The following is a 26,484-nucleotide window of genomic DNA, read 5'->3' on the forward strand; positions in this document are numbered from 1 at the left end:
GGTCAAGCATTGGAACAGGATGCCCAGGGAAGTAGTAGAGTCCCCATCCCTGGAGGTGTGTAATGGATGTTTTTGCCCTGGCAGTAAGTTACATGGTTTAGTGATGTGACTTGATAGTTCAAGTTGATGATTGGACTTGATGATCTTGAAGATCTTTTCCAACATAGATGATTCTGTAATTCTGTTTATGATTTCATGAAAAAAAGTAAATGTAGGTAGCCTGCATCTCCCCTTCTTTTGAAAGATAGCAAGAGAACATAAACACGTAAGCAAATATGCAAGTTTTCTAATTAAATTAAGGCAGTTTCCTTGCTAATTTAAATCAGCCCACAATAATCAGTGTCACATTGAAGGATTCAGGGAGGTTGCATCCTGACCCCACACGGCTGCTAAAATCCTGTTGCACTCCTCCTGAGCAGCGATTAAAAGTACAAGCAAAGGCATCTTTTACTGCCTCCAGACTTAATTTCCAGTTCACAGGGGAACCAAGCACCTTAATCAGTGCTTAGATGCAGGAAGGATTTGGCAAATGTTTTCAATTAAAAAATAAAATAAAATGTTCTCAATCTCAGTAGGATATTTTGGCTAGGCTCATCTGTTATGTCCTTTCTTCCCTTGCTCCTAGCTGGGAAGTGTGCGCAGTAGGGAGGGATGACATTCTACACCTCTTAAGGTTAAGGAGGAAAAACAGGTCTCAAGTTTGGATTGCAAATGAGAGCCCTCAAGAGTCCTGAGGAAAGTGTAAGGGAAGTGTCCTCTTGTCCATGTCCTACTGCCCATGGCCTGGAGCAGGACAGGACTCAATTAATCTGTTGATCTAATTCTGTAATAAACTGTGGGGTTTTTTGCAGCAATTTTAGGGAGAATGAAGATTTCTTTTTTCACTTCCTTTTCTTCTGTGGATTTTTAAGGATAATAGCATAAAGATACTTCTATTATGTTTGGGCATTAGTCAGATGAAGTAGAGTCTATGGATCATTGCTGCACACATATGGTAGAATAATGTTTCACATTCTAAATGGAAACTCATTTTATTGATACACTTGGGTGTGTTGCCATGGATTTCCCTCCATGCTGCATGTTTTTTCTGTTGTTTTTTTGTTTTCCAGGGTTTTGTTCTCTATGTGGAGTAGGATCTGCAGACCTCTGGGCATTCGCAAACATGCAGTCTCTTACTATTTGTAGCAATTCCTCTCTTCACACAGTGAATATAAAATAGATACACTCCAAAGTGTAGTAGTAATAGCGGCTGGAAAAGTGGGCATAATTATCTGAGTCTTAAATGTCTATTGATGGAGATATGGGAGGTCCAATAAATCTTTCTGCCAGATAAAATAGCTTTATTATTTTGAATCTCGAAATCGTAGCATCTGTCTCTCAATGAGTACTTTTCCCAGTTTGTAATCATAGCAGGGATTGTTCCAACCCAAGGGCAATACCTTGCATTTGGCCTTGTTGAATCACATTAGATTCACATGGACCCACTTCTCGAGCTTGTCCAGGTCCCCTTGGGTGGCATCCCTTCCTTCGATTGTGTCGACTGTACTACTCAGCTTAGTGTCATCAGCAAACTTGCTGATGATGCACTCAGTCCCACAATGCAGATCATTGATAACCACCACAGAACAATTTGTGCCTGTCAAGCTGGCCAAGAGAGGGTCGCTCCAGATGGATGCTGTGGTGAAGAGATTGTCCCTCCCTGCAAAATAAGCTGAGCACACTGGCTGAATTTAACTTTGGCGCTGGGGAGGGTTGGCTTTTCCCCCCGAAGTGAGAGTTTGTGTTTCTTTATCAGTGTTGCAAGAGAGTCTCAAAATAGCTGCTTTTAAAACGAAACAAAATCACTTTGGACATTAACCCCAGACTGTTTCCTTTTTTTTTTTTTTTTTTTTTTTTCCATAATTTTCTCATAACACGCCTCTGGTTCTCCTCAGATAAGAGCTGCGGTCACATCGCAGTGACGTGGTGTCATGGGAAGGCAAGCAGGGTTGAATGTGTGCTGCTGCCTGAAGGTCAGGGATGTTGGCAGATCACTTGACACAAACATGAGAAATCCCAAAGAGTATTTAAAAACAGAAATAACTACTTCAGAAAAATATATTTCTATCTTCTGCTGCTAAAGTAAAGCAATATGTGACGTTGTAAAGTAATCTTTCATAATCCATTTATCTTTGTAACACTGCATTCTTTGCTGTCTTTTTGAAGGTGAAATGGTCTCTTTATACTTTTTCTAGATTGAAGGCAATACAAGTGCATCAAGGCACTTTGTTTGTGTGGTAATCTAGCATGCCAAGTAAGGCAAGAAGAACTAGAGATTGACACAGCATTGGATGATAGGGTTGTATGATGACTGAACTTGAAGGGCTGATGTCTAGCTGTTTACACCTTGGTGAAGCTGGGAGGTTTCACCTTGCTTAGACCTGTGTTAAAGTGGTAAGAACTAAACTGACTAAAAGTCAGAACAAAATTGGAGCTGCCTGTTCCTTGGGATTGAGACCAGTTCCCTTGAGTATTGGCCACTGTAAATTTATTCTTTTCCTCTTTCCCTCACATTTGTGGCACTTCAAGCCAGTGAGTTGAGTTGAATTTTCTGTGTATGTGAATGAAGCAGAAACAAAAAAGGTGATGTATGATTTTAATGACTCTTGGAAACTCTTTATGTTCCATATCTGAACTGGATGATGAGAAAGAAAATGCTGCTGCTTTCTACTTGGGCAGAGATCCCCTTTCAGGTCTGATCTTGTAAGCATTTATGGCAACAGCTTTCTTTGAGTAGGTGCCATTTTGAATATTCCAGATCAGAAAATGCATTATTGCTGATTGTTTTTTATTTCTGAAGATTAATATGTCTCAAATCCGAGCTGGCTTCTTTCCTTATTACGGAAGTTGTCTCGTTTGGTGTAATTTCTAATCAGCATATATAGTGGTATTGATTTCTTTAAAAATAACTGTATTCCTTATAACACTAAAAGCTTATACCGTACAATTTTTTATAAAGTGTACAGAGTTACTTCAAGTTTTTTTTTTTTCTGAATTCCTAAACAGCTTTGGTAACTTTAAAATCATGCAAGGTCACTAGCTTTTGGCTAGGAATGGGAGACCCTCTTGCTGTTACACTAAAGCATTTTCAACTTCAGAAAAGTGTTTTAAACACGCTTAAGAGTTTTAAAAATGACTTTCTGCTGTTCCAGGAGTCTTTGTACAGCATTCAGTAACATACTGAATAATAGTATGATACTCCACCAAAATGCTTTCTATTTAGTAGACAGTAAAAACAATAAAACTGGATTACGTGTGTAGACTTACCAGTCCTGCTGTTTGGGCAGGAATTTAACAGATTCCCAGACATCTAGCAACTACTTCTGGAATAGACAAATGCCAAATAAACTCACGGCAAATCTGCAGCTTAATAATAGGGAGTCTAACGTGTCCTGCTTTGCGACCTGCCAGCATTGGCAGGTTTGCATGTCTTTTGACAGCAATACTGGGAACTTAGAATATTGTTTTTCCATTTCAAGAGACATCTTTCTGGGGAGAAACAAATAGCTTCTTATAAACACAAGGCCAACTGCTTTTATTTGCTCACTTAATCATAGCTACTTCATAGTTTCAAAAGAATTACAGATTTCATCAAACTAGTGAAATTTTTCTTCTTTTTTTTTCCTTTTAGTTTCACCATAAGGACATTCTGTATACACACATCTGATATAATTAGAGTATTACAAAATGACTGTAAGATTCTCCACTTCCAGAAAAAATCTTTGAAAACTACCTGATAGTTGGATCTGTCTTTACAGAATACAGCACAAAAGGAAAATCTTCTTCAGAACTTCATGAACCTGAAAATTAATTATCTCTTGCAGGGTTATTCAGTGTTTTACACGGATGTGAGCTCCATCCTAAGCTTAGATTAGTTTGGGACTGTTTAAAATACATTGGTAGTTCTATGCATCTCGTACCTGATATGAAATGAGGTTATTTTTTAAATTGCTGGTTTTTAATAGCTATCTTAGTAGCTTTAGTGCTTCTGAACACTCCTGTATTTCCCGTTTATTGCTGTATTATTTTTCACAGTGGCAATATGTTATTTTCATTATAATTATTTGTGTCTTTCACACCATATTGCTTTCTGCATTTTCATAGTTTGCATGTGGTTATTTTTCAGTAAAGACTTGATCAAAAGATTTATAGTTTCTGGATAATTTAATTTTTTACATTGGCTTCAGTTTGAAAGATTTTTCAGTAGCAGTTATGAGTAACGTAAGTCAAGACTTATGGTTGTGTTAACCCTATTTCATATTAAACAGAAATTGCTTCTTTATGATGTGGTTTTGTTTCACTTCATACTATCTGCAAACAATACGTACGTGGAAGTGCTGTAACCTTGTAGCTTTCTCTGAGCCTTGGAGAAGGCCTCCAAGAAAGAGCACCCTCGTTCTAGTTGTGAAGAAGAGCAGAAAAGTTTTGAGTTCCCTTTTTACTACTACTTTCGGCCTTATGTTGGCTTTCTGAATATTCTCATAACAAACCAAAATCTATTTCAAAAAGAAATCCTACCACTGGGCATCTATCCAAATGCAGTTTGTGTTCTTAGATAATTACTATTTTGTTTAAAAAAAAAAAACACCATACAACCTTCATCGTCCATGAACTTTCTAAGGAAGGCCTAAGACAATAGAAAATAAAGATAATATGATTTTCTTCTCATACATTTAAGACTTGAACCTCACATCCCCATGAAATCCATATGATCTAAACTTCTATCAAACTTGTGAAGATTTGTTTTACTTCAGTTTGCATTCCATCGTTCTTTTTTTTGCCTTGTTTACAATTAAGAGATGATCCCCAGAATCCCCAACTCCAACCAAATACCGGTAGCTTCATAGTAAGACACTGAATTTTTCTTTATAAGGCAATGAAAAAACAGATTTGAAGTCTAATATCCAAGCAACAAGCCATCCCCAGTGTTCCATATTATTGACCTTTTTGTAGTTCTTGTCAAAAAGAGAAGGAACAAGCCTTTACTGAATTGAGCTGAACTCATTATGGCTTCAGTTTGTTTCACTGGCAAATCTATCAATTCTGTCTACTGATGACACTGCTGCACCGTTTCCTGCAGTTTCTGTATCATGACTTGAGATGCTGAGTAGCATGGACCAACTGGGGGTAGGAAAAGAAAACAAAATTGTTACATCTGTGTTTCATGTTTGCTTGTTTTCTAGTTAAGCAAGAGATGTTCACTGAGTTTTTTTCTCCAAATGGTTTCTTTGTGATGTTTTCTCCTTTCTTTTTTTTTTTTTTTTTGTCCTTTAAAATCACCACTTACAAAATACATTTATTTAATGGTTACACAAAGACACTGCTATTGAAAATGAGCCAGAACAAAATGCGCAGGGTTTCTTTACAGTTTAAATATTAGCATTCTGAAGCTAAGTACGAACACTGGGACAAAGACAGTAAAAATACTTTATCTGGGAACAAATGTAAGATTAATCAGGATATGCTAGCACGAAAACTATTGCAACTAGAATAAATTGAAAGAAAAGGCAAGGATGGCAACAGCTTTATGAAAAATAGGGACGAATAGTTTCTATAACAATGTTAGTGGTAAATACAAAAGTTTTGACACAATACTGGACACAGAGTAATGGCAAACTTAGTCTGTTAGAAAAAAAAAGAAATTTGACATTCCCACTGGAAAAGTGAAGTCAAAATATAGTATCTCTTTTCGCTTCACATACAAAAATGCAAGTTGTGGTTAAAATTTGTGGAAATAATGCCAGTGATTAGTTGTATGCCTAGACTGCTTACAGCATGGGATCCAAATCTTTCTGAATACAAGAAGCAAACAGGACTCAATTGAATCACCTTATTGACAATTTACGTCTGATCTTTTCACATCTATAGATTTTTGTAAAGTAAGAGTGATTGAAGAATGTCTCTTGAGTTAGACTTCTAACTGGAAAATTTACAGTTGAGCAAAATTTATTTCATGAAAGATAATTTTCACCTTTTGGAGATTGTTTGATCGTTTTCCAAATGAAGCTATACTGGAAATCTAAGGAGAAAGTAAAAACAAGAAGTAAATCTGAATCCAGCAGTGTGCAACTTGGCTCTGTCAAGGGACTATTGGATGTTAGTGAAACTTCCTCACATGTTCGAAGCTGAACTTCCAGTTCAGTGACTGGTTAAGGGCTTTCCTAATAGCGTTTGGAAATTTGAGGCACTTAGATCTATACATATATAGCCAAGACAGACATATACAATGCTTAGAGTCTGCAGAACTTGAAACAGTTTTTAATTTGTCTTTTTTTGTGTATCTTTATTATTTTTAATAGCACCCTCTGAATTATCTAGAATTACCTGAATTGTCTAAGTCTATTTTATAATATATATTTTAGCTAACATCTTCTCTAAAAAGATCGCTACATTTTCAGGTCAGCGATGTACTACAAGGATTACTAGCAGGAAGGGTGCACAAGGAAGAAAGGCAGCGAGAGGCAAGGTGCTGAGGTCACCAACAGCATTTCCACAATGGCCACATACATTATGTTTTGTGTTATGGGTGGTGCTGGCCGTTGCAAAAACAAGATAGCTTGAGCTTGCTTCTCCTGCCACTCTTTGCTCCTTGAAGTTTGATCCAAGATGGGGTCTGCACACAGGGGCAGTCCTCTATCTCCCTAAACTTCAAGGCAGTAGCTTCACATGGAAACTCACTTCATAAACCTCCTGGATTGCAGAAAAGTAGGACTGCTAGTCTCACAAGCATAGACAGGAGGGACCAGGATTCCAGTGGCTCTTTTGGTCAGCTGCTCTGTATAATGGAGTGTTTTGAGAGTTGAAAAATGAGAGGCTGGAGCTGGAAGGAGATAAACTTCTGACTTCACTTGGGATGTGCCTGTGTGCTTGTGAGTCACTGACTGTGTGAGGAGAGTTCTCTTGGAATGAGCTGAAGTTTTCTTCTCTTCCAGAAAATGAATCACCTGCTTCTGAGTCTGTTGGTTTTTTTTTTTAATATTTATGAAATAGTTTTCAGAGACTTTGGATCATTCAAATATGTTTTTTTATTGGTATAGAGGAGTCATAAGGGATCTCACTTGGTGTCATCAGCAAACTTGCTGGGGGTGCATTTGACCCCACTGTCGATGTCACTGATGGAGATACTAAAGAGTATCGGTCCCAGCAGTGATCCCTGTGGGACACTACTGTCACTAATCTCCATCCAGACACTGAGCCATTGACTGTCACTCTCCAAACTCAAACCAGTTCTCCCGCATCGACCTCCCTGTCTTCTGTGTACCTTAGTATAACTTCAGGGAGGATCTGCTCCATGATCTTTCCTGGCACAGAGGTGAGACTGACAGGCCAGTAGTTATCAAGGTCATCCTTTTTACCCTTCTTAAAAATGAGTGTGAAGTTGCCTTTTTTCCAGTCAGCCTTCAATCCTGATGTCACCAATCAGTTCATTTGCATTGGTGAGCAACAGGCCAATATTCATCCCCCCTGGTGGGGCCACCTATTACTTGACTCAGAAAGTTATCCTCAGTGCATTCCAGGAGCCTCTGGACTGCCTACAGCTTGCCATGCTACTTTTCCAGCAGATGTCTGGTGGTTGAAGGCTCCCAGCAGGACGAGCACTTGCAATCAAGATGCCTCCTGTAGTTGGAGGTAGATGGCTTCCAACAACAGGCTCCACTTAATCAGATGGCCTGTAGTAGACAGTGATCACAAGGCTACCTTTGCTGCCTCAGTCTCTGACTCTACCAATAGGCTTTTCACTTGCTCATGATTATTCCTTAGGGACAGCTTTTCGCATTCTATTTGTTTCCTGCTGTAGATAGCAATATTCCCTCCCTTCCATCCCTTCCTGTCCCCCAGCTTGTAGCCATTGCTAGCCATGCTCCAATCATGAAAATCATTCCACTATGTTTCAGTGATGACAACTGTATTGTGGGTTTCTAGTTGCACAGTAGCTTCCAGCTCTTGCATGCATTGTAGAGATACTTCAGCTGGGCAGCTGGTCTTGTCACTTCCTTGAAAGATAACTCCTTAATTCCTTTTAAGTATTTCCCTTGTTATTCTCCATTTCCTTCTCCTATTGCCCCAGCAATCTCTGCCTTATCATCATGGGATTTTGCATGTGCTGCAGTGTTACCAGTGCTTCTCAAGGAAGCAGGTCCTTCAAGGCCCCTGCTAGCACACTGTCCCTCTCATCTAGTCATGCCATACCACACCTTATCATGGGAAGGCTCACTATCCCCCCTTCCGTCCCCCTTCAGACTTAGTTTAAAGCCCTCCCAAAGAGCTCCGCTAACTTTCCCCCAAGAACCCTTCTTCCTTTTTGAGAAAGGCAAACCCCATCCGATGCCACAAACCCAGGCTAAAGAACAAAGTTCTGGGATGGCAACAGCCACAAAGCCAGGTATTTAAAATTAAGATCCTTTGATTTGTTTGCATGTCCTTATCTAATACAAGAGGCAGAGAAGATAAGATGATCTGTGCATTCAGTTCCTTCAGTCATCATTCCAAAGTCCTGAAGTATTTTTTGATAGGCCTTGATCCATACGTTGCATCTCTCCCTATATAGAAAAGCAGTAAGGGGTTGTGGTCTGTTGGCCATACCAGGCTAGGTAGTTTCCTCATCCAAGCCCCAGGAAGACAGCAGACTTCTCTAAGGAGAGGATCTGTAGGGTCTGTTCTCTGTAGGGAAGTATCACCTACAACCAATACCCATCTTTTCTTTTTCAATGATGTAGTCTTCGTGCTGGGGGAAGGCTTTTCATGGTTTGATTTCATTAGTTGGTTACTGTTTCACTTCAGATGGCACCTTTTCACCTGTGCCACTTGGATTTAGAGAATAGAATCACTAATTTTTAGTTCAGCACCCAAACACCATTGTCTCAGAAGATAGCAGGCAACTTATTGCAGCTGTTCTTCAAAAGATGCATATCTGTGTTCTGTGATCAACTGAGCATGGTGTCTGTTGGTGACCGAAGAAGCTTTGAGGTTACTTTTGCTTGATTGTAAGAGTCTGAGACTTGAATGTTCCCCCCAAAACTCACTGTGGAACTGGTCTGCAATTTTGGTCCCGTAAAAGTTGATTTCATGGCTAACTGGTCTTTTGATGAGTCTCACCTTGTGTCTTCTCTCTTTCTTTTCAGAACATTTTTGGGAATGATTTTGGAGAATAATTTATATGCTTTCCTTTCCCTTCTGAGGCAAAATGCAGGATATTTTTTTCCTTTGCATAGCTGCAATGAAATACAGAATGGTGTGGAGAATTTTATTGTATTTCTTTTTATTTAATATTTTGCTGGGTCAAGTTCTGTCTTTTCCCTATGATTTCTTTAGAAGATATTTGAACATAGTTCTATGGTGAAGTAAGAACACCAAATTGTGCGTATTTTTCACACTAAATATGGGTTGTTTCTTTTTTCAGAATATAAAGTTTTGGATTTTTTTTTTATAGTTACCACTGTGAACTTCAGTTACTGGAACCAATCAGTAACGAGCTGCTGTTACAGCTAGTCAAGAAGTTTTCATCGACAGCATTAAGTTTTTTTCTTCTATCTCTTATTTCTCTGGCTGACCTGACTTTCACATGAAATGTTAAAGAAAAACAGGTCCAACCTAAAATGCAAAGTAGTTGTTTGTTTAGTTCATAACAACTTCTAAGGACAAAGGGGTCAGGTAAAGAATCACTGCAGCTCTGATTATGACCTGATGTTACTGCTATGTCCAGTAATTCATTTTTCACCATTAATAGCTTTTGCACATGTGTGAGTGGGACTGGTCACATTGACCTTTGTTTTTTCAAGATGTTCAACTTGTAAAACACTAGGAAGAATCATTAGTTCTTACCTAAGATTGTAGAAATTGCTGGCAGAGGGTTGCTTTCAATTAAAGGATATACATTTTTAATAATTCAAAATTATATTCTTATTATTAGTGATCATATATTTGCTTTAATTCCTCTTTCTATTTCCTGAAATTTGGTACTTAAAAAAAAAAAAAAAAAGAGAGAGAAAGGTGTATTTTTCTTAAACTTCCCTGAACATCAGATGTAAAATTTTCGAAGTACATAATGTAAATGAGATTAGAGAAGACAACGTATTTCTTAATTTACTTGCAGCAGTAGCTCTCTTTTGTATCATCATGCGTTAGATTCGTGGTGAAAATGTGAGGATTGTCTGCACATGGTGAAAAGCTTAAGAGGACTAGGAAAGAAAGATGGGATAACTGTTTTAAATGGGACAAGCTTAAATATTCAGACACATCAAAAAATTATTGGAAACAGACTTTTGGACCAATTTCCTTTTGCAACCTCATATGTGCTTTTCCATCATCCACATATTTTAAGAATGTGAGTGGAAAATAAGTATGTATTAGTCTTAAACGCAGATGAAAGGCTTCTATCATCAGATAAGTTATACTCACCTACCTCTTCCACAAAGACAATATGAGACAGGTGGGTATATTGATTAAGCTTGGAAAAGAGCTGCTTAGCAAAATACCCCTATATATATTCATTATGGGAAACTGCGCCAGTCTGTTGTGCAGGTTTATTATTTATTACAAAAGTCCTGCTTAATTCAGCATTTACTAATTGGATCAGTCCACTCTCAATTCAGAACTGATCAAAATGGTTTTATAATCAAGCATATTTTCACATCTATTCTTTCTTTTAATTAAGTTAGCTGTTATGCTTAATCAAATGATTTACTTGACAATGCTTGTTTTTCAGGATGGGAAGAAAAAGTTTGACAAGGAAAGTGAGAAATATTACTCCATCCTAGAGAAGCACTTAAATTTATCAGCAAAGAAGAAGGAATCTCATTTGCAAGATGTAAGTTCTTAGAATTATAGACTGGGTCCTTGATGATCATCTATTATCTGGTTTCCATTACCCCGTTTCCAGTCTGCATGGAGATCATGATAACAGACACGCTGTATTTTATTTATATGAAATGTGCTGTTTTCTTGTAGTTATTCTTCTGTGTGAATATAAATTCCTGAGTGAGATTAATATGGTTTTCATAACAGTTAAATATTTTAATAAGGAAATATTCTACACGTCCAACTCTCTGTACCTTAAATTGCAAAACTAATGTTTATTGGTTGCAACAACATACATGATTTATATTAGTACAATAAAACTGTGACTTTTATATTATAAGGTATATGTGGAGTACTTGAAATTCAAAAAATGAATTGCTCTATTTGCTATTTGGTTTATTACTCAATGCAATTATGTTTCTGTTTCACATAAATTTTAAACTGAAATGATTGTAATGATGCTTTTTATGCTTCTTTTTATTTTTTTTTCACCTTATTCTGAGATTGCAGCGTGTCTTGAAATGGTATCCACAACTTCAGCTTTAAAGAGTCTGTATGCCTAATTCTTACCTTTGAAAAGAAAGAAAGAAAGAAAGAGAGAGAAAGAGAGAGGAAGAAAAAAAGAGAGAGAGAAAGAGAGAGAGAAAGAGAGAAAGAAAGAAGTGAAGACTATTAGGAGGATTCCAGGATTTTTCTGTATCGTAGCAGAAATAAGTATGATTTGTCTTTGAGTCAAATTGCACTAAAAATGCCAATTTGATCTCTCTTTTTTCTTTTCCCCGAGAATAGTTAATGTTATTTTGATGGGATTACCTATATCATGGTGACTCTTCATCCTGAGGATACTTTTGCTGATGGAGTTTTCACAGAATGTGTGACTGTCATACACTCACAAAATATAGGTTTTTTTCATGTTTACCAGTTACTCTGTAATTTGAATTAAATGAAGTGTAGTGATGATAAATTTCTAATAATGTTTATAATCCTGAATTACCATAGCTGTGTATATAATCATCAGCTTATATTGGACACTATCTATATGGGATTGGTTAATTGTTCCATTCATATATCAAAGAATTGCATATCTATCTTTCACTTTTCCTAAGTATTCTGTGTATTGATAAAGAAAAGGTTGTTAGAGTATAAACAGCACCAGAGAAAAATACAGTTGGTTACCGAAATGTAGAGAAGTGAACTTAAGCACTGCTTTACTCTAAATAAATAAAATATTTTGCTCTTGAGACATTAGAATGATTGCATTCTAAAAACAGAAACTAAAGTGAAAAGTAGCAACTCTGAATCTAATAAACTATGGTAGAATAACAATGGATTTGGCTCAAGTATGTAAACTAATGGAAAAACCAGGGTAAATTTTTCCACTGAGTTCCTAAGTGACATCTCAGGATTTAAAATTTCATACAGAGGCTGTTGGCTTTTGATTTTCTGGATACCCCGCTTGTAAAGCTCATAGGACATAGCTTGTCATTTCTGTCTCCGTTTTTATGAACATGTGTGTTGAATCAGCAACTCAGGGCTCCCACATGCAGAAGACACCATAGGAAATCAGTAGAATCATAGAATCACCAAGGTTGGAAAAGGCCAATATCATCATCTAGTACAAATATCAACCCATCCCTATCATGTCCACCAGTCACGTCCCTCTGTGCCACATCTTCACATTTGTTGAAAACCTCCAGGGATGGTGACTCCAGCACTTCCTTGGATAGACTATGCCAATGCCTCACCACTCCTTCACAGTAAAATTTTTTCCTGATACCCAACTGAATTCTCCCGTGGCACAAATTAATGCAATTACCTCTAGTTATCTGGGAGAAGAGGCCAATCCCTACCTCTCTAGAACCTCCTTTCAGATAGTTGTAGGATCTCCTTGTTGACCAAAGAGATGTTTTGACCGTACCCATATTGTAAATAAAACGCCAAGCACCAGTTCCTGGCCCAGAAGCCGATGTCTGTTGACTCACAGACTGAGTATTATCACACAAAAAATACTTCTTCTTTTTAGCCCACTGCTCATTTTAATTGCTGACTTCTTGATACCTCATCACGTTATGTGGGTTGGTGGGTGGAGAGATAGGAAGGGCATAGTTCTGCTGGTTTAGGCTATTTTACATCTCTCAATCAGGTGCTGGTGAGAGCACCATAATTAAGCACCTGAAGTTCGATGGTTTGAACATAGTCTTTAGAGAGTGGTTTGCATGTGTTCATGTAATTGAAATGTGCTGGACATTTTGAAAGCCTAGAGGACTGTTGACACAGTTCATGTGGATGATTTGTATTTTTTTTCCCTTAGCATCAAAAAGCGGCTTCAAAATACTGTCTTTTCACTGCTGTCACACAGAGCAGAGCTCAGCGTTGCCCCTCTGCTCCCTGTGAGGAGCTGCAGCTGCCATCAGGCCTCCCCCTCAGCCTGCTCTGCTCTGGACTGAGGATACCAGGGGACCTCAGCCTCCCCTCATACGTCTTCCCCTCTGGATGCTTCACTATCTTTGTAGCCTGCATTATGATTTAGGACCTGTACAGTCATGGTGTCTATGGCCTTAATGTAAGAACCCATTCATATTTGAGATATCCTTGAGTTATCATACGTACCGGTGCAGTCTGCTAAAATGCTGTTCAGAATAGAGATTGACTTAATTGGTTCTTTAAATACTATTGTGTTGAATAGCTCATTGCTGAAACCAAATGATATTTCTTTAAAATTAAATGTGAAAGCTGACATCTGTCTCAAGTGCTTCTCGAGTGCACTTGTATGAGTCAGGATCATGCCCCAAAGTTGTAGCAACTGGTTCTGTTGGTATCTATAGTGTTAGTTTTGTAATTTAATTTTTTTGTGAATTAAAGCTATTAACACAGAGTACGAAAGAAAACAGTAGCTGAAAGCGCTATACAAATGGCATGTGACAGCTACTTTTGTGGTACAGCTCTCAATTCTTACAACGTTGAGTGTTTGATTAATGTTTCATAGTATTAGTATTTTTACTCCATTTCCTGATTTGCTTTTTATAGACATGGAAAGGTAATGCTGGTACTGAATGACTTGAAAGATATTGTTGAAGCCCATGCTTTGAAATAGTGCTCATGGTACTGGGGAAGTAGATTCGAATTGTTAAGAAGCCTGCATCCAAATCATGATAGTAGCATTTCCTTAACAAAAGAAACTGTTAGTTATGTGTGATGCTATTGATGACCAAGTTCTGCAGTCGTTCTCTTACAAGAACTAAAAATTTCTTTTTTGATAGATTTACTGTTTTAATGTATGCTATCAAGGGAAGACAACACCCAGCTTTTCCACTTTTCCCATACTTGTTATTTTTCATGCCAGAAATGAACTAGAGAATTTACAGAAATAAATGGAATTACATCAAAAATGGCTAAACTGCTTTTATACATGTGCTTGAAATTTGATTAAAATCTGCTTTTGACCCAATATCAAAACCTGAGAAACACAGCCTAAAAGGGATTTGCTTGAGAAAATGATTTTTTAATGTAAACAGGAATCTACGTCTCTTCAAGAGTTATCCACATATTTCACTACTTTTCCGCTGTTTTTATTTCTCATGCCTTGTTTAAGTTGAGGATAAAAGCCTGTTGTTCTTTATCTTTTGGTAAGAGCTAATTCTTCAGTAGTTTAGGTAGATGTCTTTACTTTGGATGTAGGTCTTCATGTTGAGTGGCATTATTTAGGCTTGTCTAGCAAATTTTCCCTTGTAGCTCATTCACTTGAAAATTAAAATATGAAAAAAAATTGATATATGAGGGTATGGATTTAAATATGTTTGTATTCCCAGAGCAAGAGACGTGCTATGGAGTAATCTTCCAAGATTTAATTGTTAAATACTCTCTATATAAGAAAATAAAATCTTAGGAAACTATTTGTAGCTGAGAATTAGATAAAAGTTTGGTTCATGTGATACTCAGGCATTTCAATAGAAATACTAATATTTTGTCCCTTCTAGATTGCTATCCTGTTTTCTATTTTGAAATTCTCTGTCTGCCAGGGCAGAGATACCTACTTCTGCCTTTCTTTCTTTCCTTTCAACATCTCCTCAAAGGTAGAATATTGAAGCGCAAAGGAAAGAGGAAAACAAAAAACAGCATGGAAATGACATGAGATAAAGCTGAATAATATTTATTCCTTAACTTGCATTTATCTATTTTAAGTGGTTATTTTATTTTTCAGGGAAATTGAAAACCATCAGGGAAAATTGAAAATTGTAATCTTATGAAAGATCTGTTTAGTAACAACAAAATGAGGTTTTAAAGCAATCATGAGAGAGTAAACATATTGTATTTCATTTTGTCTTTTAGGCAGATACGCAGATTGACAGAGAGCATCAAAACTTTTATGAAGCATCATTGGAATATGTTTTTAAAATTCAAGAAGTACAAGAGAAAAAGAAATTTGAATTTGTTGAACCTGTAAGTTTACGTTTTATTTTTTCTGAATTGAGAATGCACCTATTTAAAGATGAGATTTTAATATCAAATAAATATTTCTCTCTCTTTTTAAAATTGTGATTACAGTGCATTTGCATACAGGCAGGAATTGAAATACTGGCTTCAGCATTTTCCATGGTTATTAAAGGTTTATGTAAGAGTAAATACTGTGAAGTGAAATGCCAGGTGGCTTGGAGCGTGCATAATGTTTTAATGGGACAATGTGATGTTTTATCTGTGCATCATATACTGGGTATTTCCCAATATCACAGTTTCATATCTGAAATTTCTGAGGTAGATTTTGGATTTAAATATTCCCTATTGGCAGCACATACATATGTTCTTCTAATTTATACATGAAATAATATGAAAAATTAGTTCTTCTGTAGGACAGGTGCACATATTTCTTGTTGATGGAGTCACTTACCTTCAGTCTACTGTGCATAAAATGGAAACAGGCTTTGACACGCCAAAAAAAGGAAGACAAAATTGTACTCTATGGTCCTTATATAGATCTGGGATTTTACATCTGGGATTTCCTATTGGGCCACATCACAGGCTAGAGATACCTGCTGGGACAGTCAGGACCAGAAGCTGTTCAGTGTATTGTGCTAGCATATCTCTGTAGCATATTAGTAGTAATCACACTGTTCATGTCTTGTGGGACTAACTTACTGCTTGCCTCAGTTAGCACCTGTAGCCATTGACAGACATCTTCCAATGTCATCTGTCCCTTCCTGTTATGCATACTGAGCATAGCAGAGCATCTTTTGTGAAGGAGGAATGTGACAAGTATAACTTTTTCTTCCAGCTTCCTTCTAACTAACCAAAGATGCACTTTTGACTGAAACAGGTTGAATTGTATCTCTAACACTCGGTGTCATCAAGAAGAGCTCCTCAGATGCCTTCTTTCTATGAATTGACAATGTACTGTATATTGAATGTTTGGCATTGATGCAAGCTAATGAAACTGACTTCAGCTTGCAGTACTGACAGAAATCCTCTCTTCATGGCATGCAGCTGCCAAGTCTTTGAGATTCAAACTTTGCTTGGATTCCTAAATAAGAACATTTTTCTACCTGTCACAAATTAATCCAGGCTGTTTCTCTCTGTCTCCTTCTGTAAAACTCTCACATCCTGGAAAATCCAAGCAATCCTAACCTATTTCTGACCCTAGTATAGAGACTTTATGCTCTTTTAAAATAGTAGAATCTTCCTATGTTGAGAAGAAACTGTACGTCAGAAAATACTGTTGTGCAATTTCATGTAGTTAAAATAGGGCATATTTCACCCTGTGTGCTAGACAGGAAAAATAAATTTAATTATGTACATTATAGCTTGAAATATTGAGCTTTATCCTTTTGACCAGGAGTTGTCTGCATGCTTTGTCAGCCACCGCATCAGCATTTCTGAATCATCAAAATGAAGAAATTACTTATTGGTACACAAGTGCTGATACTGAGCAGACAAACAGGGGAGGTTGGTAGTAGATTCCGTGTTGTGGAGCTAGGTATTTTTCTCACCGGATGTACACATCCAGTAAAGAAAATTTACTTGGAGTGGATTGGTTGGTCTCCCGTGTCAGATCATTGGCTGCTCAGTGCAATGGGCTATTTGTTGCATAAAGTCCATTGCTAGGTGTTCCATATGAAGGTACGGGAAATACTGTGCTAACTGGGTACTGATAGCCTTTTCAGGAAAATGTCTTCTGGCTGCAGGTGTGTTTTTTTTTATAATCAAACTGAATATAAATAGTGGTTAAGTTGTAATATCAGTCAAAATTTTGAACCTTCCGAATTCTTTTTTTTTTCTTTTATTTCTAGTCTGTTTCATACAACATCTTGGAATAAAAGCATTTACTGAAATCCATAAGGCAAAGTGTGTCAAGTTAAAAATAATGGGACAAAAGGAAAAAAAAAAGCTTAAAAATAGGCTTTTAAAAATGCCTGGTTTATGTAAGTGGTGTGTGACATATGGGCATTTGCTCCTAAATGAAAGTAAATAAGCATAAAGCCTAACATTTTAAAATCAGGTACAAAAAATTACTGCATTACTCATCTTCCTTTGTGTGCTCTAAAGATGTTCAAATGCTGCAGAAATCCTAGTTTGTATACGTATATTCTTCCTCATGAGTTCTGCTGTTTGTGGAACATTCTGTTGCAAGGCAAAGGATCTGGGAATATTAGCTGACAGTCATCTGAACAGGCGCCAGAAGTGTGTCCAGGTGCCCAAGAAGACTGATGGCAGCCTGGTTTGTATCAGAAGCAGTGCATTCAGTAGGAACAGGGAGGTGATTGTCCTTCTGCACTCAGCTCTGATGAGGCTGCACCTCAGTTTTGGGCCCTGCACTACAAGAAAGACACCAAAGCTCTCAAGCGTGTTCAGAGAAGGGCAGTGAAGCTGTGGGGGGTCTGGAACACAGGTCTTTTGGGAAGCTGCTGAGAAAACTGGGATTTTTTTGTATGGAGAACACGAAGATCAGGGGAGACCTTAGCTCTCTCAATGACTACCTGAAGGGAGGTTTTGGCAATATGGACCTTGAAGGTCTTTTGCAACCTTGACAATTCTATGATTACACGATTTTAAGTGTTAGTTAGGTCTAATTTTCAGCTCAGTGTCATGTCTCAAGGTAATTCTCAGTCTGATTTGTTGAGTCCTGGAAGGGGATTTTGACGAAATAAAAGCAACACTGTGAGTGAGAAAGATGAAATTGTGATGCTGTGTGGAAGTGGGTTAAGTTCATGACATGAAATGCAACTTGAAATTATCTGCTGGTGATCCTTCCAGCTTCTTCAATTTGTCTATACCAAAAGATAAAAATACTCTGGGAAACAGAGTAGGAGAAGCAGTGTGGCAAAAGCTGACAGATGTGTTAACCTAGAACAGTAGAAGTGGTAAGAGTGCAGAACTTTTCTTCCTGGAGTGCAATGGGGAGGGACTGTGAGACACAAGGCATTAATGTTTCACTGATTTTTACATGGGTAAGTAGTTATAGGACAAGAAGAAATGGTTTAAAACTAAATGAGAGGAAATTATTTACTTGGAGAGAGGCAAGGTTCTAGCACAGGCTGCCCGTAGAAGCAGTGTATGTCCCATGTCTGGAGGTATTCAAGGCCAGGTTGGATAGGGCCTTGGGCAGCCTCATCCCCATGACAAGGGATTGGAACTCGATGATCTTTAAGGTCCCTTCCAACTCAAGCCAATCTGTGATTTTATGAAGACATAGCTACCTCTTTGTAATTTTTGGACTTTTTGAATAAAAATAATAAGCTTTTCCTACAGATCATGAATTAGATTTTTTTCTATCTCAAAACTAAATTAGTGTTAAAGTTTACCTTGCAGCAAGTTAAAAAATAAAAAAGTGATAGTAGTCTCTACTCATAGCTTTGCCTATGTGGGCCCAGAGCAGCTTTCCAGAAATAGTGCAGCTTCATGAGGATGCTGCACTCATTAAGAGTGAACCTCCTGCCCAGAGCTCTGCTCTGTCCTGTGATATCAACAAGACCTCACTGTCCTGGAGGAATCAGGGCACAGAATTCATAAGCAGTAAGTAATCTGAAATGAGGGGTGGTCCATTAGCTGTCACAAAATCACAAAAGAGTGTGTTTGAAGGAAAAGAACAACTTTGTATAATTGCAGGCGGTTCCACGAGACTTCAGTTTTAGTCTGAAGTGACTGCATGTTAAACTTAATTTCCCCTTTCTTAGATTTTCTACATTATTAACTGCATTCATTTTAATCTGATAGAGAAGCACCTAATGAAGCTATCTATTTATAAATAAAATGAAACTCAGGAGACAGGGACTTCTGGCTGATGTGCTGCAGGCCAGAGGTTAAATTCTTCTCCTATCCGAAACCTAAGCACAGTCTCCTTCCTGTGAGAATGAAATGACCAGGCAGTCTTGAGGTCAGCGGCTCTACATAAAAATAAATAAAGTCTCAAGAAGTAGCTGGATTTTGTTTCAGGTTCTGCGTTGAAATCCTGGAAGCCTTTGAATAGTGAGTAGCGTTGTGTAACTGAGCTCAGGCCTCACTTTTTGTTTGCGTGACTGATTAGCTATTCAGAACGAGGTAACTGTAAGGTATGTGTTACCTTTCAAACTGATGATGTGAACGTTCTGTGTGATGGTTGGTGTGGCAAGTCACCTCTTAACATGTGAAGACTGCCTTGAAATACATTGGTGGAAAAAATGGAAAGAGCTGATTTTTTTCCATCATTTAAAATAAATACCTTTAAAATTATAAGTGTGGACTTAACAGCAGTGCCTCTTGTAACATCAACAGCAAGAAAACCCCACTGTGACCATAAGCCTGGGGCAGAAGTGCTTGGCTTTTAGATCTCCTCTGTGCAGTGCTATGCTGATGCCTGGTCTGATGGAAGTGGTTAGGATAATGCCTCAAAGCACAGGCCTGCTGGGTGCTTTTTGTTCCCCCTGTCCACATACATCTGTAGAAACATGTGCCATTCTCAATATCAGTTATTTCAACAGAACTAGAACAAACTGGAATAGGACTTGCATATGACAAGCACATTTTTACTTTTATTATTCCTTCTTTTTTTTTCTTTTTTTTTCTGTGCAATCAAAGATTATTTGACCAGGAGATTCTCAAGTCCAGGTGCTCTGCAAGACACAACTGCCAGAATACCTGAACAAGACTTAAAATGTATTCAAATTTTCCCCTTTTTTTTTTTCTTTTTTTTTTTTCCTGTTTTCATTTTGCTTTTTTTTCTTTCCAATAAATTCAGCCTTGCTGCCATCTAGTGTTAAATCTTTTTGTCCCCAGTATTTCTTCATGCACTCGTTGAAGCTGTTTGTATAATGGAAGCTGGTTTTCTTTCAGTGGTGAAGCTGACATTTAAATAGTTTATAGCTGTGTTCTTCAGGAATACCCTTTGAATTGATCTTTACAATACGCAACCTGACATACTGCATCTTTCTACCACTGCATCTTCTGGTGAAATTTTGTTGTGGTTTAATGTTCTGCTCTGGCTACAGTTTTGCTGGGTGGTTACAGTATTCCTGCAATTCTTCTTAAGCCAAAAAGGCAGGGTTGATCAGTAGACTCCTGCTTACACGTAAGTTAATCCTCTTTATTTAAACAAGGTAGAGTATGCACAGGAGTAGTTAGCGGTTGTAGGAGCTCTATTTGGGGATGGAGATGAGTAACTGGATCTGGACTGTAGGCAGGGCTTTAGTTATAATTTGCTTATTTCTTTTAGATTTTATTCATAAGAAAAGGAAAATTGTTTTTTCTTTTAAGAGTTGCAATTATGTTTTAAACCTTAAAATTATGGAAATTTATACTGTTTACATAATTGGAGCTTTTTAGGATAAATAGTCATTTGGATCTTTGGAACCCATTAAATAACCAATAGGAAGCTTTAAGATCCAAGTCTTAGGCTGAGATAATGATTTTAAATGGGCAGGTAGAAATTACAAGCTAAGATAATTTACATAAGCTGTGAAATACTTTGTTAGATTGTCTTCCTTGTTTGGTAGTGGGATGTGGTTCAGGAATTCACATCCATTGTAGAGAACCCTTGGCTTTTATACTCAAGGATCTTCTCAGCTCCTTAGGCTGAGCTCACAGCTTTGTGACTGTCTTAATGCTTACCCATGGATAGCCGTGAGATTTCTGTCTGATGTCATGACTTCATTTGATCCTGCAAAACCAGTAAAAAACAAGGGAGAAGTCCCAGCCACGTGTTCACATTTTTATTTCTGGCAGCACCGATGCTCTATAAAGCTGAAGCTGATTTAACTTACTAATGTGGCAGAACTCACTTTCTGAGTCAGAAATGTTCATTGAAGGGCTCAGTGATACCAGGGCACAAGGATGTGAGGGATGCATGATGAAGTCATCACGTTTCTTCCTCTGATAGAGAGCTATGTCCTTCACCTCTCATCTGTCAAACTGTGGTAGTTTCCAGAGGGTGGAAGCAGGGACTGGTAGCCTCAGAGGAATACAGAGACATTGTCTGAGCAACTAGAGATCAAGTTTGGAAAAGTAAAGCCCATACAAAACTGAATCTGGTGCCCAGTACCAGACCAAGAGACAGTGGGCGCAAACTGGTACAAGAGGTTCCTTCTGAACACCAGAAAGGACTCTGCGCTGTGTTGGTGATGGGACACTGGCACAAGTTGCCCAGAAAGACTGTGGAGTCTCCTCCATGGAGATCTCCCAAAGCTGCCTGGACATGGCCCTGACCACCCTGCTCCGGGTGTCCCTGCTGGAGCAGCAGTTGAGCCACATGGACCCAGAGGTGCCTTCCAACTTCTTCCATTTCTTAATGTAACAAATTAGTTACACTTCTACAAATGAGATTAATTGTAAACTATAAATAAAAGATAAACATGGTAAAATCTGTATTTTTTTACTCTCTTTCACTTACAGTCATCTATGATACCGGTAACACAAATGTAAGTGCAATAAATATAAATTATGGAATTTTTTGTTGCCTGAATCTAGGCTACTTCAATTATCCATGGAGAGAGAAAAATATTTATATTACATTTCTCATCCCATCCTGGCGTAGAATTCTAAAGGAACAAATAATATGCTTTTGGATAACTGTGGTATTTTTTACTGGTTTAGGAGGCAACCTGGACAGCTGGGTTGAAGAGAGTTTTGGTGGGTGTAATTTACTCAGATAAAGCTGTCACATTTGTATAAGCTTTTGTTATTGTACATCCACCTTCATAGCTCATTTTTGTTGTTTCCTTTACTTAGGAATATATAAGCTAAATTTTATATACAAATTTTATATACTCTATAATTTAAAATTTTGTAATAGTAATAGCTAGGACAACTTACTGAAACGTTTAAAGATTTTAATTTACATTTAAACATTTTAATTACATTTTAAGTTTTAAGTTAAAACTTAACAGATGGTAGAAATGTATTAACTAATGCAATAAGTCTTTGGAAAATACAGTTGTATTTTTTTATAACTTAAACATTATTTTAGAACAAACTTCAAAAAAGAATATTCATGTGGATCATATAGGCTTCAGCTGGTCTGTTGGAGTCAGTCACAGACATAGCAGATAGAACTCACATCTTGGTCTGAGCTGGAAGAAATAGTCTGGAGTTCTTGTGTTGTGTTAAGCTGACCAAAACTTATTTTCAGAAGTCTCATTTTGTAAAATAGGTCATGGCCCACGTAATTACTATGAAGAAAGTGAAAAAGAAAATTCTAAGATAAAAAAAGCATTGATCTGATAGTATGAGGTTGGAAAGTGCACACCATCAGCTGAAATATTGGACAAAATGACTGGGACTGTGAATTAAATTATTATAAAAATGACAGTTTTATGAGGCAAAAGCCTTTTAACACCTCTTTTTTCTTAAGGTCTGACCACAGATTTCTTGCTCGGCAAAGCAATACCATTGCAAGTAATGAAAGCTCAGAGTGTTCCAGGAGTTAAGAGGCAGGATGTTTTTGCTGAAGTCTTGCTGTGTTTTCCTGATGAAAACAAATGGAAAATCAGCTGTTCTTACTTTTTGCTTTCTAATACTTAGCTGAATAGATGAAGTGTGTAGCAGCTAAGACCAATTTTTCACTATTGTAGTCAATGCCTATTTCTTATTTACAAGTTAGTATGCATTCCGTAATCTTCATGTTATTACAATATTAAGAGTGCATGTTAAAATCAGTAATGCTTTTCACTTTTCCTTTCCAGCTTTTGGCCTTTCTTCAAGGATTATTTACATTTTACCATGAAGGATATGAACTGGCTCAGGAGTTTGCACCATACAAGCAGCAGCTTCAATTCAATTTGCAGAATGTAAGAATAACGTGTATTTTGCTTTGTAAACTAATTTGGAGATACTAAAGTAGCCTTGTAGTACTTTATGGAAGCTCTACATCCTAGAAGGTAGTAGTGAGCTGAAATCAAATTAAGGTATAAATACATATAAATGATTTTTAAAGCTGCCAGAAAGAACTTTGGAAAATGTAATATTTGTGTAGTTAATTTGTGATTTGCAAATCAGAGTTGTGGGAGTTAGAACCAGAGGAGCAGAACAGCAGCCAAGTTTGATTAAGGGCACAGTAGTTCAGATACGCTTAAACACGTGTTTTCTTGAGAGTGGGGCCTATCTTCTGAAATAAGTGGATCAAATTGCTCCAGCAGGTACGGAATGCTGCAGTTTATTTTTTTAAGATCACAAATTGCCAGTACCTGAAGGAGGCCTACAGGAAGGCTGGGGAGGGACTTTTTCTAAGGCTGTGTTTCCTCTGTAGCTCCTTCTCTTTTCTGTCCATTGTTCGCATACAGATACAGATTTCATTTGAATTGCTTCTTGGGAAAATCAGACAAAAGCTCCTGTTCGGTCAGACTTTTCCTCTGCCATCAAAATGCAAGTGCTCTCTCTCTGTAGACCCTGCCAGACTGTTCTGTCAAGTTTTGCATTTAATTGTGGTTTTTTGTTGAGACTTTTTTAGATGAAGGCACAAGGGGTCACTGTTGTTGCATAGCACATTTTCAGTGGAAGGATGAGAAATGGGTTCAGTCCAGAGGCTGATTGAAGTACCAGCAAGGCACGTGAATCCAGAGCACAGACCAAAAGTAGCTTTGTAAGTCTGTGTCTGTTAGTTTGCTGTATGCATGGATCAGTCGAAACAGAATTATTAAAGGATTTTCTAAATCTCTATTTTAATTAAGAAATAGGTAAATACATTCTTTATTAAACAGTACTTAAGCGCAGCTTGACTATATAGATAGACTGCAGAGGTAATGATGGATGCAGTGTTGTGCAGAAGGATCAACATAAAATATTTTAAATTATATTTATGTGTCAGACAAACATATATATGTAGTGCTACAGAGAAGTTTGGAGTCTGGCTGTAGACCTAAGTCCTCATCTGCTTTTATTCAGCTGAGCTATCTGTTGACCTGTCACCCAGAGCAACGCCCAAACTGAGAATGAGATGAAGTATAGGGAAAGACGAGCTGAGGATAATCCTCAGGGACAATTGTGTTCAGGCTGTCTGTTGTAGTTGTCAGAGGTTCTCCTCTCTATTGCACTGGGCTTTAAGGTCTCACAGTCTTGCAGAGTTGTTGATCTGATGTTCTGCTTCTGTTCTTAAAACTTTCCTACAGGTTAAAGTATCAGCAGTAAATGCTGTAGGAGTAGCAGAGAAGTGACAGATCCTCATCTCTTAAAAGGTCCCTGTGTCCTAACACAGCCCAGTGTCACTTCTACTGTGTCAGCAGACCAACGGCTTACTTCAGATGTCAGCTGGGCTTGGTTTTCTATAACTTCATACAAAGGCCTGGTTGCTTAAAAAAATATTAAAACCTTAATAAACAAACAGGGATGCACTCTTAGTATAGAAAAATCTCTCCATTCAGTTGCACAGCATCTGACCTAAAACCTCTTGAAGGGCTCAAAATGACCTCTCTTAAATTTGATCTGAAGTTTGGTTCTTGACCCCAAAAATATCATTGGCAGGGTTCAGAGATGAATTTTAGCTTCCCTTCTGTTTAATAATTAATTAAATTATGTCTGTCTTCAGGTGAAAGATTTAACATGCCTTATTACACTGTAGTGAAAATCCATGAATGCCAGCTAAATGGGAAAGTATTTACCAGAGTATAAAGTCCAGACAATATTTTTCTGTCTAGCTGAGATTAGATTCCATAATATAATTTTTCAAAGTGGCCTTGCAAAAACATTACAATAATCTTTATTTTATTGCTTATAGGAACAAAGTGTTCAACATCTGGTATGTCGGTAGCAATCTGTCAAACCTCTGGCACTTCATAATAATTCTCATTTTTCCTACACTGTGTTAGCTGTGTGGAGGGAATGCCTGATCCCACTGAATTCAGAACACAGGTACACAGGTTCATGCATACAGGCATTGGCAAATCTGAATTACCCACCTTTGTACTTAATTATTCTTTTGGCCAGCAGCTTGCTTGTATACACCATGACTTTTAGGGCAGACACAGCATTTGTTCCCATGATTTTGGAACACTTCTGCTACTTGTGACCTGGTTGTTGCCTAACATAATTAAATCTCAATTGTGGTGTTTGTGGAGTCCAATCAAAAAGCAATTGTAACCATGCTCTGACTGCTTTGAGTATCAGCATCCATAGTGTTACTGTGGGTATGGACACAGGACTCTGAACCATATTGCTTCCACGTGTGGAGAGACCACAGGTGTCTGGAGACTTCACCCTGGCATAAATCTAAACCACTGTATTCTGCACTAGTTTTAGTGGTTCAGTGGGGTTTATTAGTTCAAGTTTGAGGTTATGGTATCGGTACCTTCTGGTTTAGCCGTTTAGCCTGGATCCTGTCTGCGTATTCTGGAGTACACACAGAAGAAGAATGTATGTCTGCAAAATACTGTGTAAGCATACCTGAAAATGTGAGGTGGCATTGTTTCTGTGGTTAGTGACCTGCAGATCTGTGTGCTTAAATTTAGTTCTCCTTTACTGTGTTATTCCCAGGCTTCTGGAGCAAGAAACTATAGTTCTGGTATTCATTTCCCTTTTATGTCTACCGCAGATGCTTCTGTTGGTCTCTTTTTGATGCAGTCCTGCTCCTTGGCTTTATGAGTTCTTCATTTAGTTATCATTTTTACACTTACATGAGGTAATGTGTGTTGATTTGTTTGTTTGCTTGTTTGTTTGTTTGGGGATCTTAGACCCGGAATAACTTTGAGAGCACGAGGCAGGAAGTGGAGAGACTCATGCAAAGAATGAAGTCAGCCAACCAAGATTACAGACCACCAAGTCAATGGACAATGGAAGGCTATCTGTATGTGCAGGAAAAAAGTGAGTAAAGGAGATGTACTTTTTCATTGGATTTGAAAGACACATAAAAAATTAGAAGGATGAGAAAATGGTTTAGCTAGCAGGATAAAACAAAAGCTCTATTTTTGAATGTCCAAAGACTTTTCTTATTATTGCTTCTCTAAAGCAAAAAAATTTCTAAAGAAAAATAAATGTTTGACTCTTCAAAATGCACTCAAGGTAGGTAAGGCCAGAGAGAACAATGAGTGAAAACATGTAAGCTCCTTGTTTCTTGCTCCCTGCATCTTGTGAGTAGGATGCTGCTTGGGTAGGTCCCCTATGGTGGTCCCTTGTGTCTCCCCTCAGTAGCAAACTCGTCAGTCTGTTTCCACTGTGCTCCGGATGTCTGCCTTTCTCCTTTCTGCAGAAGCTGCAAGC

At 37.8% G+C, this 26,484-nt stretch overlaps 1 protein-coding gene across 1 annotated transcript in view; it reads left to right on the forward strand.

Moving 5' to 3' along the window:
• The window catches only part of ARHGAP42 (Rho GTPase activating protein 42), a gene marked incomplete at both ends in the record, with an annotated part of 153,761 nt that overhangs the window by 89,263 nt on the left and 38,014 nt on the right, over positions 1-26,484 (forward strand). Inside the window, 4 exons of the mRNA XM_079548751.1 lie at positions 10,745-10,846; positions 15,166-15,276; positions 22,980-23,084; positions 25,959-26,088. Of these exons, the coding sequence (XP_079404877.1) occupies positions 10,745-10,846; positions 15,166-15,276; positions 22,980-23,084; positions 25,959-26,088 (448 nt within the window). The remainder of the gene's footprint in view (positions 1-10,744; positions 10,847-15,165; positions 15,277-22,979; positions 23,085-25,958; positions 26,089-26,484) is intronic.

The sequence above is a fragment of the Tetrao urogallus genome (assembly GCF_951394365.1).
Source record: "Tetrao urogallus genome assembly, chromosome: 1".
In the NCBI taxonomy this organism is placed as follows: Eukaryota; Metazoa; Chordata; class Aves; order Galliformes; family Phasianidae; genus Tetrao; species Tetrao urogallus.